Source organism: Macaca thibetana, chromosome 7 (assembly GCF_024542745.1).
Source record: "Macaca thibetana thibetana isolate TM-01 chromosome 7, ASM2454274v1, whole genome shotgun sequence".
Taxonomy (NCBI): Eukaryota; Metazoa; Chordata; class Mammalia; order Primates; family Cercopithecidae; genus Macaca; species Macaca thibetana.
This window is the reverse complement of record NC_065584.1, coordinates 73,372,611-73,389,934: the sequence shown is the minus strand read 5'-3', so window position 1 is coordinate 73,389,934 and position 17,324 is coordinate 73,372,611. Positions and strand designations below refer to the sequence as shown.

The following is a 17,324-nucleotide window of genomic DNA, read 5'->3' as shown; positions in this document are numbered from 1 at the left end:
CGGCAGAGCTGGCACTGATGCTGAACAGTGGCAGCAACTCAGTGAGTACCGTCAGTTTGAAGCTTAACCAAGTCTAGGGATTTGGTGCCCTGCATCCCAGCCACTCTAGCCACGGCTAAAAGGGACAAACACAGAGCTCAGGCCATGGCTTCAGAGGGTTCAAGCCCAAATCTCAGCAGCTTCCACATGGTGTTGAGCCTGCGAGTGCACAGAAGCCAAGATTGGGTTTAGGAACCTCCGCCTAGATTTCAGAGGATGTATGGAAACTCCTGGATGCCCAGGCAGGTTTGCTTCTGGGTCAGGGCCCTCATGGAGAACCTCTGCTAGGGCAATGCAGAAGGGAAATGTGGGGTCAGAGCCCCCATACAGAGTCCCTACTAGGGCCCTACCTAGTGGAGCTGTGAGAAAAGGGCCACCATTCTTCAGACCCCAAAATGGTAGATCCACCAACAGCTTGCACCATGTGCCTGGAAAAGTTGCAGACACTCAATGATAGCCCATGAAAGCAACCAGGAGGGAGGCTGTACCCTGCAAAGTCACAGGGATGAAGCTGCCCAAGATCACGGGAGTACCCATCTCTAGCATCAGCGTGACCTGGATGTGAGAGGTGGAGTCAAAGGAAACCATTTTGGAGCTTTAAGATCTGACTGCCCTGCTGGATTTCAGACTTGCATGGGGCCTGTAGCCCCTTTGTTTTGGCCAATTTCTCCCATTTGAAATGACTGCATTTACTCAATGTCTGTACCTCCATTGTATCTAGGAAGTAACTAACTTGCTTTTGATTTTACAGGCTCATAGGCAGAAGGGACTTGCCTTGTCTCAGATGAGACTTTGGACTGTGGACTTTTGAGTTAATGCTGAAATGAGTTAAATCTTTGGGGGTCTGTTGGGAAGGCATGACTGGTTTTGAAATGTGAGGACATGAGATTTGAGAGAGGCCAGCGGCAGAATGATATGGTTTGGCTCTGTCCGCACCAAAATCTCATCTTGAATTCCCACATGTAGCGGGAGGGACCCAGTGGGACGTAACTGAATCACGGGGGCAGGTCTTTCCTGTGCTGTTCTCATGATAGTGAATAAGTCTCATGAGATCTGATGATTATATAAGGGGGAGTTTCTCTGCACAAGCTTTCTTCTCTTGTCTGCCACCATGTGAAACGTGCCTTTCACCTTCTGCCATGATTGTGAGGCCTCTCCAGCCACGTGTAAGTCCAATTAAATCTCTTTTTTTTGTAAATTTCCCAGCCTCAGGTATGTCTTTATCCGCAGCATGAAAACAGACTAATACAACATCTCTTCCCAATCAGTAGAATCACCTCGGGCACTTATAAGCATTCAAATTACAATCATGTAAAACATTAATACCAATTATACATTCATCAGTGGAAGCTACAACAGAACACTAAACAGACCCAAAGGGCCACATGCAACAGGGTCACTTAATTTCTCTTCACTGCAAAAATTGCCCAAATCCCATCAGTTGAATTAAGGTGCCCCTTCTTCCCAAGCGGCTGCAAAGACTACTAGTGCCTTGAGTAGTTATATGCAACAGCACACAAAGTTTGAAATATTTCCTCCACAGTTCCCCAGCACATTCAAGCAGTGCATAAGTGCATACTGGATCTTTTTTCTTTTTTTGTTTTCTTTTTTTTTTTTTTTTTTTTTTTTTTTTTTGAGACAGGGTCTTGCTTTGTCACCCAGGCTGGAGTGCAGCAGTGCAAAGACTGCTCACTGCAACCTCAACCTCCTGGGCTCAAGCAATCCTCCCACCTTAGCCTCTCAATAACTGGGACTACATGTGTGCACCACCATGCTTGGCTAATTTTTGTATTTTTTGTAGAGACGGGATTTTATCACATTGTTCAGACTGGTTTCTCACTCTGAACTCAAGTGATCCGCCCACCTCCGCCTCCCTAAGTGTGGGGATTATAGCATGAGCTATTGCGCATGGCCAGGTCTCACTCTTAAGTTAGGGTAGGAGGCAAAGGAAAGATCAAGCGTACAGAAGAAGAGCAGCTTTTTTTTTGAGAAAATTGAGGCGTTGCATTCAATTTCAAGTGGCCCTCACTCATGGCTCATCTAAATGAGCTTCTGAGGTTTTGGACCACCCAAGCTTAGCTTAGTAGCCATAGCTACCATTGCACCTAGTCCAAGACCATGGCACCTGTTGTCCCATTGTCATAAGATCCCTTTTTCTATCTGCCCAGAGGAGAGTAACAACTGAGGCACCATTTAGACAGCTGTTTGCGTTCTACTTCTCACTGTACAGCCCCTAACTATTAATTAACAAGTAGGATATTGGGGAATCGTTATTCTCTTAACTCACCCAATACTTGGGCAAATGTATTTACCTCTTGATCCAAGTTGTCTCATCTTCAAACCTAGTTTGTGGGTCCATTATCCCTCCTCTTCCAGAAGACCACATCTGCCAACATCCCATCCTCATCACCTAAACTGTCAAAAACTATGAAGAGTCTGAAATTCTACTCTACTTGCAAGCTAGTCTGACAGTTTTGTAGATGTTAGCAGAAGACATGAGATTCAGGGTTAGAGACAAAGAACTTTATTACTCACAGAAATAGTCAAAATATCAACATTTTCTTGTTCTGGTTCCCAAACCCCAGTTTCCACAGGGCAATGCAAAGACCAGGTGATATCTGTACGTGCAGATGGTTGCATTACAGGAAAGGAACCCTGAGCATAGGGAACCTAAAGCTTTTATAATGCCCTTTGGTCCAGAAAGAAACACCCTTTATCTTCCAAGGCTCTAAATATACCTGCCCTTCATTTTGGAGGGAGATACTGTCTCTATCTTCTCTATCATATAAACATCCTTGAAAAATAATGCAGTCAGTACATCTGCTTATAAGATATACAGAAACACTAGTGGTCCATGGAGAATTATCTAATTAGCCATACCTCGTTTTATTGCACATCACTTTGTTGTGCTTCACAGACATGGCATTTTTTACAAGATGGTTTGTAGCAACTCTTCCAATCGACCCTGCAAGTCTATGGCACCATTTTTCCAGCCTCGAGTGCTCACTTCATATCTCTGTGCCACATTTTGGTAATTCCTGCAACATTTCAAACTTTTTCACTATTATTATATCCTTTATGGTGATCTGTGATGCTACTATTTTGGGGTGCAACAAGCCATCCCTATATAACAGGTGAACTTAATTGATAAATGTTGTGTATGTTCTGCCTGCTCCACTGACCAGCAGTTCTTCTGTCTCTCTCCCTCTCCTCAGGCCTCCTCATTCCGAGACGTAACGCTATTGAAATTAGACTAGTTAATAACCCTACAATGGCCTCTAAATGCTCATGTGAAAAATAAGAGTCACGCATCTATTTATCATTTTTTGAGATGGGGTCTCACTGTCGCCAGGCAGGAGTGCAGTGGTGCGATCATAGCTGACTGCAGCCTCGACTTCCCAGGCTCAGGCGACCTTCCCACCTCAGCCTCCCAACTTGCTGTCACTACAGGTGACACCACCATGCCTGGTTAATTTTTTTAAAAAGTTTTTGTAGAGACGGGGTCATGGCATGTTGCCCAGGCTGGTCTCTAACTCCTAGGCTCAAGCAATCCTCCCGCCTCAGCCTCCCAAAGTGCTGTGATTACAGACACGAGCCACTGTGCCTTGCCACATTTCTCACTTTAAATCAAAAGCTAGAAATGTTCCAGGCTGCTGAAAGATAGGGAAAAATAATAATAAATTGTTTTAAAGCTAGAAATGCTAATCCTGGGAACACACCAATGGTAAGAAAGTATTACAGACTTATTGCTGAAAATAAATAAAGTTTTAATGGTCTCGATAAAACATCAAACAAGCCACAATATTCCCTTAAGCTAAAGCCTAATCCAGAGCAAGGTCCTAATTCTCTTCAATTCTATAAAGGCTGAGAGAGGTGAGGTAGCTGCAGAAGAAAAGTTTGAAGCTAGTATAAGTTGGTTCGCGAGATTTAAGGAAAGAAGCCATCTTCGTAAGATAAAAGTGCAAGGTGAAGCAGCAAATACCGATTTAGAAGATGTGGCAAATAATGCAGCTATGGCTAATATCATTGATGAAGATGGCTATACTAAATAAGATTTTCACTGTAGATAAAACAGCCTTATATTGGAAGACACCCTCTAGAATTTACATAGCTAGGAAGAAGTCAATGCCTGGCTTCAAAACTTCAAAGGCTGACTCTTGTTAGGGGTTAGTGCAGCTGGTAACTTTAAGTTGAAACTAATGTTTATTTACCATTCCAAAAATCCTAGGGCCCTTAAGAATTATGCTAAATCAGGCCAGGCATGGTGGCTCATGCCTGTAATCCCAGCATTTTGGGAGGCTGAGGTAGGCGGACCATGAGGTCAAGAGATTGAGACCATCCTGGTCAACATGGTGAAACCCCATCTCTACTAAAAATACAAAAATGAGCTGGGTGCAGTGGTGCGTGCCTGTAGTCCCAGTTAGTCAAGAGGCTGAGGCAGAAGAATCGCTTGAACCTGGGAGGCAGAGGTTGCAGTGAAACGAGATCGCACCACTGCACTCCAGCCTGGCGACAGACTCTGGCTTGGAAAAAAAAAAAAAAAAAAAGAATTATGCTAAATCTACTCTGCCTGTGCTCTATTAATGGAACAATAAAGACTGGTGACAGCACATCTGTGTTGTAAAAAACCATTTACAACATGGTTTACTAAATATTTTAAGCCCACTGTTGAGACCTACTACTATTTTGAAGATTCTCTTCAAAATATTACTGCTCATTAATACTGCATCTAGTCACCCAAGAGCTCTGAAGGAGATGTACAAAGAGATTAATATCATTTCCATGCCTGCCAACATAACGTCCATTCTGTGGCCCATGGATCAAGGATTTACTTTGACTTCGAGGTCTTTATTATTTAAGAAAGACATTTTGTAAGGCTATAGCTGCCGTAGGTAGTGATTACTCTGATGGACCTAGGCAGTCAACTGAAAACCTTCCAGAAATGATTCACCATTCTAGATGCCATTAAGATGATTTATGATTCATGGGAGGAGGTCAAAATATCAACAGTAACATGAGTTGGAAAGTTGATTCCAACTTTCATGGATGTCTTGGAGGGGTTCAAAACTTCAGTGAGGGAGTTAACTGTAGTTGCTAAAAATAGCAAGAGAACTATAAATGGAGCCTGACAATGTGACTGAATTACTGCAATCTCACAATAAAACTTGAACAGACAAGATTTTGCCTTTTATGGATGAGCAAGGAAAGTGGTTTCTTGAGATGGCCTATACTCCTGCTGAAGATGCTATGAACATTGTTGAAATTACAACGAAGGATTTAGAATATTTTATAAACTTAGTTGATAAAGCAACAGCAGGGTTTGAAAGGATTGATTCCAATTTTGGGGGAAGTTCCATTGTGGGTGAAAGGCTATCAAATAGCATTACATGCTACAGATAAATCTTTCATGAATGAAGAGTCGATCAATGCAGCAAACTTTATTGTTGTCTTATTTTTTAAAATTGCCATAGCCACCCCAATCTTCCGCAACTATGACCCAGATCAGTCAGCAGCCATCAACATCAAGGCAAGACCCTCCACCAACAAAAAATTATGACTTGCTGAAGGCTCAAATAATCATTGGCTTTTTTTAGCAATAGATAATTTTTTAATTAAGATAGGTACATATGGGTTTTGTTTTTGTTTTTGTTTTGCCATAACGCTATTGCACACTTAATAGACTACAGGATGGTGTAAATGTAACTTTTATATGCAGGGGAAAACCAAAAAACTTCATGTGACTCACTTTATTGAGATATTCACTTTATTGCAGTGGTCTGAATCTGAACCCACAATAACTACAAGGTATGCTTGTAAATACCTTATTTTAAACAAAAAGTGAAAATTATTTCCCTGTTTGTTATTTACTAACAAATAGACTAGACATTTGCATCAGACAGTGAGCATAAACTTCCCTGATCACCTCTCAAGAGACATGCTCCCATTTCTCTTTTGACTCTCCTAAAGATTTCCTGTAAGACTAAATTTTATCTTCCGTATGTCTCACATGTCAGTGTTCATAATAACCATCAGTTATACAACAGCAATTTAATGAATTTCAGCAGAGTGAGGACAAATTGCAGGTTTCTGAGTAGAGGGCCAGGATAGGTCATCTGGATACCCATTGAAACTAATGATTCTCGACTTTCCCTGCCTTCAACTCACCACAGGAATATTAGACATCCACTTGTTAGTGGTTCTCTATGGGGGATAGTAGAGGAAAGCCAAATTTGGGCATTAATAGAACAAATCTTAAGTTAAATCCTCATATTATTTTTCTTGAGATAGTATGACCATAGCTCAGATATAACCATATCCAAGTTTTAACTACTTCAAACCAAGTAATTACATATTATTCTCACTATTCCTAATTGTGATATCAATTGACTCTAAAAATATTAAACATGTATATATTACTTGAGACCTCTAGACTATAAAATACTTCAAAAGTCTAGTCCTTAAAATGTTGGGCAAAAAATACCTCAATTTTGGCCGGGCACGGTGGCTTACGCCTGTAATCCCAGCAGTTTGGGAGGCCAAGGCAGGTGGATCAGGAGGTCAGGAGTTCAAGACCATCCTGGCCAACATAGTGAAACCCCATCTCTACTAAAGATACAAAAAATTAGCCAGGCATGGTGGTGCGTGCCTGTAATCCCAGTTACTCAGGAGGCTGAGGCAGGAGAATCACTTGAACCCAGGAGGCAGAGGTTGCAGTGAGCCAAGATCATGCTATTGCACTCCAGCTTGGGCGACAGGGTGAGACTCCGTCTCAAAAAAAAAAAAAAACACACACACATAATGCCTACTTTTTTTAAATTAGCAACATTTTCATGTTGCAAGACATATAGGATAAAACATACTTACTGCTTATCTGGTCCTCCACAGAAAATAATTCAGAAATGTAAATACTAGATCAATATTTAACCATTAAGGAAAAGATATACTGCTACATCAGCTGATTTTTTTCTCTTTGAATTTAATGTATTTACATCAAAAAATTAGGTAGTCATTTTACATTTAAGGAATAAAAACCTTAAAAAAAACAATACAAAGAGTGAAAAGATTTTAACCAAGTTTACATTTCTTTTTGCTATAATTTTTAACAACAATTCGTCTCATCATAACTTAATGCAATGTGCAAATGCAGCACCCATTACAATCATTAAACTAAATTTAAGGAAGTCCACTGTTAATAGTGACCCTCAGAAGAAATGGATTTCTCTTCTATTAAAAACTCTATGGTATATAAGCATTACATAATAATGCTACTTAACCACCTTTTGTCTCAAGAATTATCACCAAAGTTTTGTGGAAATAAGTCCACATAAGAATAAAATATTTAAAAGGTGAAACGTTCTTTATTTTAACTTTAGCAAGATCTTTTCTTTTTCATTAAGAAACAATTTAATAATTTTAAAGCAAAAGCTGTTAGAGTCTAGATAGCTAAAACTGTACTCCTGAGTTCAAGCTTACAGATCTTTTGTAAGTAGTTCTCAATAAAATATCTTCCCTCCCCATACCCCTACCCGAAATCTTATATTGTTCTTACAAAACTTTGGTCAAGAGTAGAAATATATCCAGGCAGATGTATATGCCATACAATAGCAAGAACAGTAAAGCCCAACTAATGATTTTGAGTTTTAAAAATAGAAGGCAATTAAAATGTACTCAAAGTCACATTAAGAAAAGCTTTCACGGGGGTAATATTGAAACAGTCACAAAGGTTAAGAAAATACTGATATCAAAGTACAAATGACTACAATGTTAAAATAGACAAAAACTGCTATACAAGAGCCTCTTTGAAAATTAAAAATAAAGAACACAACACATGAGTCAGGATGATTTTCCTGTTCTACTCATGAATTTTAGTCTTTATAAGGTTGGTTATGTTGACATCTAGAAGAGTTTCTTATCACATCTGATGGTCTCATTCCAACTTCGTAGGGTGGGTCTTCCCCAAGGAACCTCTGATCCTGCCGCATCTTGGTCATTGTACAATTTCAAAGTAGTGCAATATCGCCATGATGTGCTGGGGCATGAAGACGTATCCTGTGTATAGTGCCATCCCCACAATGGAAACCAGCATTGAATCTGAGTTGTAGTTAAGGAAACTTATTATTATTAATTTATTCAAAACTAAATCCCCACATGTTTTCAACAACTCTTTTATGATGAAGTACCCATTCACTTAGTACTTTCTCATTTATATCAAGCACTGATAAAAAAAAAAAAACAAGAACGATAATGCTAGCTACTAACAACTATGCCTGGCACCATTCTAAGTTGGTTTTTGTTTTGTTTTGTTTTTAGCTCATTCATCTTTACTACCACCATATAAGGTAGGTACTGTTATTCTCCCTGTGTAGTCAAAAACATCAGACTGCTTAAAATGTTTTTTTTTCTTCTCTTTTTTTTTTCTTTTTTTTCTTTTTTTGTTTTTGGAGACGGAGTTTTGCTCTTGTTGCCCAGGCTGGAATGCAGTGGCATGATCTCGGCTCACTGCAACCTCTGCCTCCTGGGTTCAAGCGATTCTCCTGTCTTAGCCTCCTGAGTAGTTGGGATTACAGGCGCCCGCCACGACGCCCAGCCAAGTTTTGTATTTTTAGTAGAGACAGGGATTCACCATGTTGGCCAGGGTGGTCTCAAACTCCTGACCTCAGGTGATCCACCCGTCTCGGTCTCCCAAAGTGCTGGGATTACAGGCGTGAGCCACTGCACCCAGCAGGACTGCTTAAAATGAAGCACAGGATGTGACACTGTTCTACCTAAGAAATAAATATACAGGAATAAAATTCTATTTAATGACTGTAAAAGATCTACCAACTTAACTAATAAGAATGTATGATCAAAGAATTTTAGAATTAGTTAGACTAGAATGTGGCTAAAAGTATTTTTGGAGTCACACAGAGCTAAAATCAATCATACACTAGCTTAGGGATATATAAAATGACAGCAACTGCTACTATCAAACGTTTATTTATTATTATCACTATTAAACATCATTATCACTATTGCTACTATTTGCAACAACTTCAAATAAAAGTCATCTTGATAACCTAAACAATAACCTTTCTGTACTGTGCTCCTTTATTACAAAAGGAACTGAAACTGCATATATGGAAGTCAACAAGAGGTCTCTCCTCTGGGGCCACACAAAATACTGCTAGCAAAAATTATGTCAAATCTAAGGGCTTTTGGCTTTGCACAGTTACATAGGATGCTAAGAGGAATAACTGGTTTTGAACTGGGGTCATGCTTTATTAATTCATTCATATTCTCATTTATTCTCTCTCTCCTCTTCCACTTGCCTTTCCCCTTTCTCAACTCTACATACCTTTACATACTATTATTTCTAAAATAACTTACATTCTTTTATCAGAAGATAGGGTTTAAATAAGCAATGTGCTTACTACCAACTAATATTTGTATAACAGGTTAGTTGACAAATCTCTTCCACAATTACATTATCTTACTTAACCCTTATAGCTTTCCTATGAAATGTTTATTATGTTCATTATTAATCAGAAACTGAGAAAACTGAGTAGCTTGCTCAGGGCCATAAAGGAAGTTGTCTTTGGAGCCAGAGGTCAAATCAAGACTGCCTGACTGAAACCATAAACTCATTCTCTTCACCCAGCAAACAAGGGCAGAAAGTCTTTCACAATCTTTTTTTACAATTTACTTTTTAACCTCCCTTAATCCAGTTCTTCCTTAAACTGCCACCTTCTATTTACTAATTTCAAGAAAGAAAGAAAGAAAGGAAAGAAAGGAAAGGAAAGAAAGGAAAGAAAGGAAAGGAAAGGAAAGAAAAGGAAAGGAAAGGAAAGGAAAGGAAAGGAAAAGGAAGGAAGGAAGGAAGGAAGGAAGGAAGGAAGGAAGGAAGGGAAGGAAGGAAGGAAGGAGGAAGGAAGGAAGAAAAAGAAAGAAAGAAAGAAAGAAAGAAAGAAAGAAAGAAAGAAAAAGAAAGAAAGGAAAGAAAGAAAGGAAGAAAGGAAAGAAAGAAAGAAAAAAAGAAAGAAAGAAAGGAGGAGGAGGGGGGAGGGAGGGAGAGAGGGAGGGAGAGAGGGAGAGAGAGAGACAGAAAGAAGGAAGGGGCCGGGCGCGGTGGCTCAAGCCTGTAATCCCAGCACTTTGGGAGGCCGAGACTCAAGCCTGTAATCCCAGCACTTTGGGAGGCGGATCACGAGGTCAGGAGATCGAGACCATCCTGGCGAACACGGTGAAACCCCGTCTCTACTAAAAAAATACAAAAAACTAGCCGGGCGAGGTGGCGGGCGCCTGTAGTCCCAGCTACTCGGGAGGCAGGAGAATGGCGTAAACCCGGGGGGCGGAGCTTGCAGTGAGCTGAGATCCGGCCACTGCACTCCAGCCCGGGCGACAGAGCCAGACTCCGTCTCAAAAAAAAAAAAAAAAAGAAGGAAGGAAGGGAGGAAGGGAGGAAGGGAGGAAGGGAGGAAGGGAGGAAGGGAGGAAGGAAGGAAGGAAGGAAGGAAGGAAGGAAGGAAGGAAGGAAGGAAGGAAGGAAGGAAGGAAGGAAGGAAGGAAGGAAGGAAGGAAGGAAGGAAGGAAGGAAGGAAGGAAGGAAGGAAGATTTGCTGCTTCTATGTCATTGGCATATATTTGTTCATCACCAACACACCATCTGATTCTTACTCCTCCAGACTGTAGGCATTGTCCTAAGGTCACTGGTGGTCTCCACTAAATCCAAAGGCTGTTTGAATTGACACTGTTTTAGTCCTTCTTCTTCAAAACCCTTTGCATTTATGCCTGTAGTCCCAGCTACTCTGGAGGCTGAAGTGGGAGAATCACTTCAGCCCAGGAGTTCAAGGCTGCAGTCAGCCAGGGCACCACTGCACTCCAGCCTGAGCAACAGAGCCAGACCTTGTCTCAAAAAACAAACAGAAAACAAAACAAAACAACCCCTTCCACTCTTCAAAACTCTACTCTGGGCTGAGGTATTTTCTAAGGCGCTCTTTTAATCTCTCTTACCATTTTCCTGTTTTTCATTGGCTCTTTCCTTTATGATGGATGATAGATGATAAGAGTGAACTTTGTGCTTTCTTTGCAAACATCCACTCTACCTCTCCTCCTAGTATAGCAGCCATGCCCTTTTGGTTGGACTAACCCACCTTCATGGATAACCCCTGACTGGTCTTAACCAATTAGAGGGATCTCTTTCTCTTGGTAACAATGCCCTACCTCAAAACTGATTAATCAGCTCAAAGCTTAGGACTTCTGCCAGGAATTCAGGAACATAGATGCTCTCTCCTAGAATATGCAGCTTGCTGATGGAATCTTGCAATCACTAGAGTCACTTTACCTCCATGAGGAAAGCAAGATTCAGAACAAAGCTAACTCAAGAAGGTGGCAGAACAAAAATAATCACAGAAAAATGGAGTCAGAATCCTCACCAAAAAACCCTTAAGCCCGCCCTACCTCTGGATTTTTACATACTAACCTAATAAATCCCCTTTACTTTTTTTGAGACAAGGTCTCACTCTATTGTCCAGGCTGGAGTACAGTGACACAATCAGAGTTTACGCAGCCTCGACCTCCCAGGCTCAGGCAATCCTCCTACCTCAGCCTCCCAAGTAGCTGGGACAACAAGCACACACCACCATGCCCAGCTGATTTACTATTTTTGTAGAGATGGGGTCTCCCTATGTTGCTCAGGCTGGTCTTGAACTCCTGGGGACAAGCAATCCTCCCACCTCAGCCTCCTAAAGTGCTGAGATTACAGGTGTGAGCCACCAGGCCTGGCTGGTCAATCCCCTTTACTCTTAAAGCAGCTTGTTCAATTTTGTTACTTGCGGCTGAAAACGTTCCAGATCAAATGGAATTCCCATCGTTTTGTCTTGGGCCCCACACTCTCTCATAACTTAAACAACTACAAGATAAGTATCCCTTATCCTAAATGCTTAAGATGACAAACATTTCAAATTTCAGATTTAAAAAAAATTTTTAGAATATCTGCATTATACTTACCAGGTGAGCATACCTAATTCAATATCAAAAATGCTCCAGTGGTCATTTCATTTGACTATCATGTTGTTGCTCAAAAGTTTTGGATTTTGGAGCATTTCAGACTTTCAATTTTCAGATTAGGGATGTCCAATCTGCACCTTAATGTTGTCAACCTGACCTCACCTTCCATACTGCAGACAGATATTTCTGCCTACTTACTGTACATTTCCATCTACGGCATTCAACAAGGTAACTTAAATTCAAACTGAACTCATTAACCTTCTCCAAAACTACCTCTTCCTATGAGTCCTATTTTTCCAATTGACACAACTATTTGCCAAGTCATCCAGTCTAGAAGGCTTTTTATTCCTTCTCCCCACATTCAAATTATGACTTCTCAGTTCTTCCCCAACCCCTACAAATGACTCTTAAATCTCACCCCCCAACCTTAATCAATGATAAATGATTAAGGCATGACAGGTATCTGCTTACCTGTCAATCACTGGCTATAGGGTGGGATACAGAAAATCCACCTAAGCAAGAAAGCTGCTTGGCAGAGGACAATACTGTGGAGAAAGAGGGAGCTATAAGTCATTAGCAGCCAACACTCACGGAGGCTGGGGGGGTGGGGTACATCAGCTTTTAAAGGGGACTTAAGCTAGGTGCAGTGGCTCATACCTGTAATTCCAGTACTTTGGGAGGCCGAGGTGGGAGCATTACTTCAACTCAGGAGTTCAAGACTAGTCTAGGCAACATAGTAAGACAATGTCTCTACCAAGAATAAAAATAAAATTAAAAAAAAAAAAGAAAGGAGACCTAGGTGAGGACCAACCACAAGTACCATGCTACTTTTCCACTGTACTTCCCAACAGTTCAAACCACTCCCTAATACACATATATCCTACTTGCAGCCATATTACAAGAGTCTCAGAAAACAACATTATATATTTCCATACTGCTCTGGTTTTGCTTATTTTTTAATAATAATATAAGTAAGAATAACAGTGGCGGCAGCAGCTTTCAGTTTGCGAATGTCTAGTGTGTGTCTGGTACTAGTTAAGCACTTCATCAAGTTCCAGTAACCTCCCCAACAACAAAGTAAAGGGGCCAGTTCCAAACCAAATCAGTCCAACTCCGGCGTGTCTGTGTTCTTAACCACTACACTACACTTTCCTACATATGAAATGCCCTATTCTCCCTGGTAAAACCTAATAATTCTAGCTCAGTAGTTATCTCCTCTTCTATTAGGCCTTAGGCCTTCCCTGGCGTTCATAATTTTTCCCATTCTTACCCCAGCCCCTTGGCAGAACTAATTATTCCTTAATGCTCATATAGCTCCTTTAATACTTTGTATGAAAGTGAGTAACACAGCACTTACCACCTGACGTTACCTATTTGTAGATGTACTTATCTCACTAAACTTATCAACTCCTTAAACAGAGAAATAATATTATTTTTGTATCTCCAGCATCTAACAAAAAACATACTAAATAGACATTTGATGACTAGAGACGGTCATGTGACTAAATTCATTATGATGCTTTCTACATATTCCACACATTACTGTGGCTGACAAACTTGATGACGACTACAGAAAAGACAAAACCAGTTTCCAGGCAATATGGTAGTTAAGAACAAATTTTGCTTTTTTTACAGCTTTTATGGAAACCTTATAAATATATATACCAAACAAATGAAAATGGTATAGTAATAATCTTAAGGTCATTGGCTCAATTTCAACTCCAATAGGAGTGATTACTATAAATCAGCTATCTGAATATGTATGTTACATAGTCTTTAAGGTACTAATTCTTCAATTTAGTATGGAGAATATATCACTTAAGGAATATGCATAAATTAGCCTAACAGGGATTATTCCACTACAAATCAAGAATCTGAAACTTGGCCGGGCATGGTGGCTCAGGCCTGTAATCCCAGCACTTTGGGAGGCCAAGGTGGGTGGATCACCTGAGGTCGGGAGTTCGAGACCAGCCTGGCCAACATGGTGAAACCCTGTCTCTACTAAAAATACAAAATTATCCAGGTGTCGTGGCGCATGCCTGTAATCCCAGCTACTTGGGAGGCTGAGGCAGGAGAATTGCTTGAACCCGGGAGGTGGAGGTTGCGGTGAGCTGAGATGGCGCCATTGCACTCCAGCCTGGGCAACAAGAACAAAAACTCCATCTCAAAAAAAAAAAAAAAGAATCTGAAACTTAAGCTCAATTTTCTGAACATTAAATTTTCAAGCTTTTAAACTTTTTACATGCATATAAAAGCATGATTTTAAAATTCTAATTGAAATAGTAACTTATCAAAACTTGAACAGGTTTTTTGCCTGGTTAAAATATAAGATACTAGAGTTCAAGACTGTATACACACTCCAGCACGGGTAACAGAGTGAGACCCTGTCTCTCAAAAAAAAAAAAAAAAAAAAAAAAAAAAGTTGCCCAGCGAGGCAGTTCACACCTGTAATCCCAACACTTTGGGAACTTAAGACAGGTGGATCACTTGAGACCAGTGAGGCAGGAAAATAGGATCTGGAGGCAGGGAACATAAGGCCAATTCACACTTCAGCTATGACAGAAAATAGCTTCCCCATAGTGTGTAGGCCAAGCAGATGACTTTGTAACTTTACTTCACCCGCTCCATCTACATAGAGCGTACACCAGGTAACCAATGGAATCCTCTAGAGGGTATTTAAACTCTCAAAAATTCTGTAACGAGGCCTTTGAGCCCCTATGCTCAAGCCCGCTCCTACACTGTGGAGTGTACTTTCATTTTCAATGAAACCCTTCATTTCTTCCTTGCTTTGTTTGTGCATTTTCACCAGTTCTTTGTTCAAAACGCCAAGAACCTGGACACCCTCCACAGTTAACATATTTTGGCAAGCCAGCCAGGAGGAAGAGGTAAGCCTCAAGTTTGGGAATTTTTTTTTCCTTTCTCCTTTTCTTTTCTGCTCCATACAGGGGAATATCACGCTCTTCTCTCTTTTCCTTTCCCACCCAGGACCCATATGGGTAGCACCTAAACATGGAAGCAACTGCAGGTTTCTGACCATGGCTAGTGAAACTAAGGGGTTTCCATGTGGAGAAGCCTAACTACCACTGCCCAGTCCACTTAAGGAACCTGGGTCTTTTTTCTTTTTTTTTTTCCTTTCTTTCTTTTTCAGTCTTTTAGCGGCTTTTTTGAGACAGAGTCTTACTCTGTTGCCCAGGCTGGAGTGCAATGGCACAATCTCAGCTCACTGCAACCTCCACCTCCCAGGTTCAAGCGATTCTCCTGCCTCAGCCTCCTGAGTAGCTGGGATTACAGGCGCCCACCACCACACCCAGCTAATTTTTGTATTTTTAGTAGAGACGCGGCTTTACCATGTTGGCCAGGCTGGTCTCAAACTCCTGACCTCAGGCAATCCCCCCACCTTGGCCTCCCAAAATGCTGGGATTACAGGTGTGAGCCACCTTGTGAGGCCTCAGCACCTGTTTATAATTGCCCTGGACTCTTTTTTTTTTTAATCTTTTCCGCACATGGTCCCTGATTCCTACATGTGGTGCAGCTCAGAGCAAAGTCACCCATGTTTCAGGGGACTTAAACCTTCTTTTCTTAGACTAAATTTTTCCCTTATCATACTCAACTGGCTAAGGAAAAGGCCCACCCAGCATCCAGTTCTCATTACAGTTCATGGCTATTCTTCTAAAGCTCGTAGTAGGCTCTGGAAGGGAAAACCTGCATGTGGCACTGGTGCCCACCTACGATCAGAGACATTGGCACTCTAAGACTGGACCCCACAGGAGACGCTCCAGGGGTCCTGCAGACCTCAACCTGCCCAAAGGGGATGCTCTTGGCAGAGGTTCTGAGGTCTAATACTAGGCCCTCCTTAGAATTTACTCTCGCAGTTGCAATGAATGCTGTTTGACCCCAACATTGTTTGGAATCTGGAGTTTACTGTTGAATGGGAAAGTGGAATGGCATTACATGCATCCAGGCTTTTGTGCTGTGGTTCTAAGCAGAGGGCCTGGTTAACAGGTGACACGCTCCTTTGCTACCGTTTGGCCCCAGTGCTCCTTGGAGTCTGGGGAGGTTTGGCCTTTAAAAATCAAACTGCCATGGAGATTGCTTTACCCGAAATTTTGGTTCACAGTTTTCCTTGGATTATCTCCTGGGGTAAAGTAAAACCGCCAAGCTTGTATTGCTATCTCGTGGTCAAGGTTCCAAGCTATTGGATCTTCCTTTGTGTGTGTGTATACATGTCTAGATATGTTTTGTTTTGTTTTTTTTTGAGATGGAGTTTTGCTCTCGTTACCCAGCTGGAGTGCAATGGCACAGTCTTGGCTCACTGCAACCTCTGCCTCCCAGGTTCAAGTGATTCTCCTGCCTCAGCCCCCCAGGTAGCTGGGATTACAGGTGCCCACCACCACACCCGGGTAATTTTTGTATTTTTAGTAGAGATGGGGTTTCGCCATGTTGGTCAGGCTGGTCTCTAACTCCCGACCTCAGGTGATCCACCTGCCTGGGCCCCTCAAAGTGCTGGGATTACAGACGTGAGCCACCGCTCCTGGTGAAGGATACTTTCATAAATAGAATTTGAGTCATATTTTTCTCTCTCTCTGCCTAATTTCTCCAGAATTTGCAAACTATTTGTGAATATTCTTAATTCATGGTAATGTGTCTGTTTGCATACGGTCAAACAGGGTTGCTAGGGCCGCTCAGGGACAGAGAACCCAGCAACCTGGCATGCCAGCAAAAGGGTAAGAATTTCTTACCACTCAGTTTCTGGCCTGCTTTCTCTATAAGCAAAATGGTTAATCTCTGTAAAGTTTTAAATTAATTGGTTTAATAATAACAAGAGCTTAAATCAAATATTTTGTCAGAAAATAGAAAGTGTAATGCCTTTTAGTTCATGTGACTTTAGCAATCTTTGGGAAATAAAGATGGTTTTAAAGATTATTGGTGGCCGGGCGCGGTGGCTCAAGCCTGTAATCCCAGCACTTTGGGAGGCTGAGATGGGCGGATCACGAGGTCAGGAGATCGAGACCATCCTGGCTAACACAGTGAAACCCCGTCTCTACTAAAAATACAAAAACTTAGCCGGGCGAGGTGGCAGGCGCCTGTAGTCCCAGCTACTCGGGAGGCTGAGGCAGGAGAATGGTGTAAACCCGGGAGGCGGAGCTTGCAGTGAGCTGAGATCCGGCCACTGCACTCCAACCTGGGTGACAGAGCGAGACTCCGTCTCAAAAAAAAAAAAAAAAAAAAAGGTTATTGGTAAAAATGTATTCAAAATGTAAACATTTGGTCTAAATTATGTTCAAATACTAGGTTTGCTA

General features: G+C 41.4%; 1 protein-coding gene across 1 annotated transcript in view; it reads right to left on the bottom strand.

Moving 5' to 3' along the window:
• Positions 1-2,548: 2,548 nt before the first annotated feature.
• The window catches only part of SPTSSA (serine palmitoyltransferase small subunit A), a 41,460-nt gene continuing 26,684 nt past the window's right edge, over positions 2,549-17,324 (bottom strand). Inside the window, exon 2 of the mRNA XM_050798133.1 lies at positions 2,549-8,130. Within this exon, the coding sequence (XP_050654090.1) occupies positions 8,027-8,130 (104 nt within the window). The 3' untranslated portion in view covers positions 2,549-8,026. The remainder of the gene's footprint in view (positions 8,131-17,324) is intronic.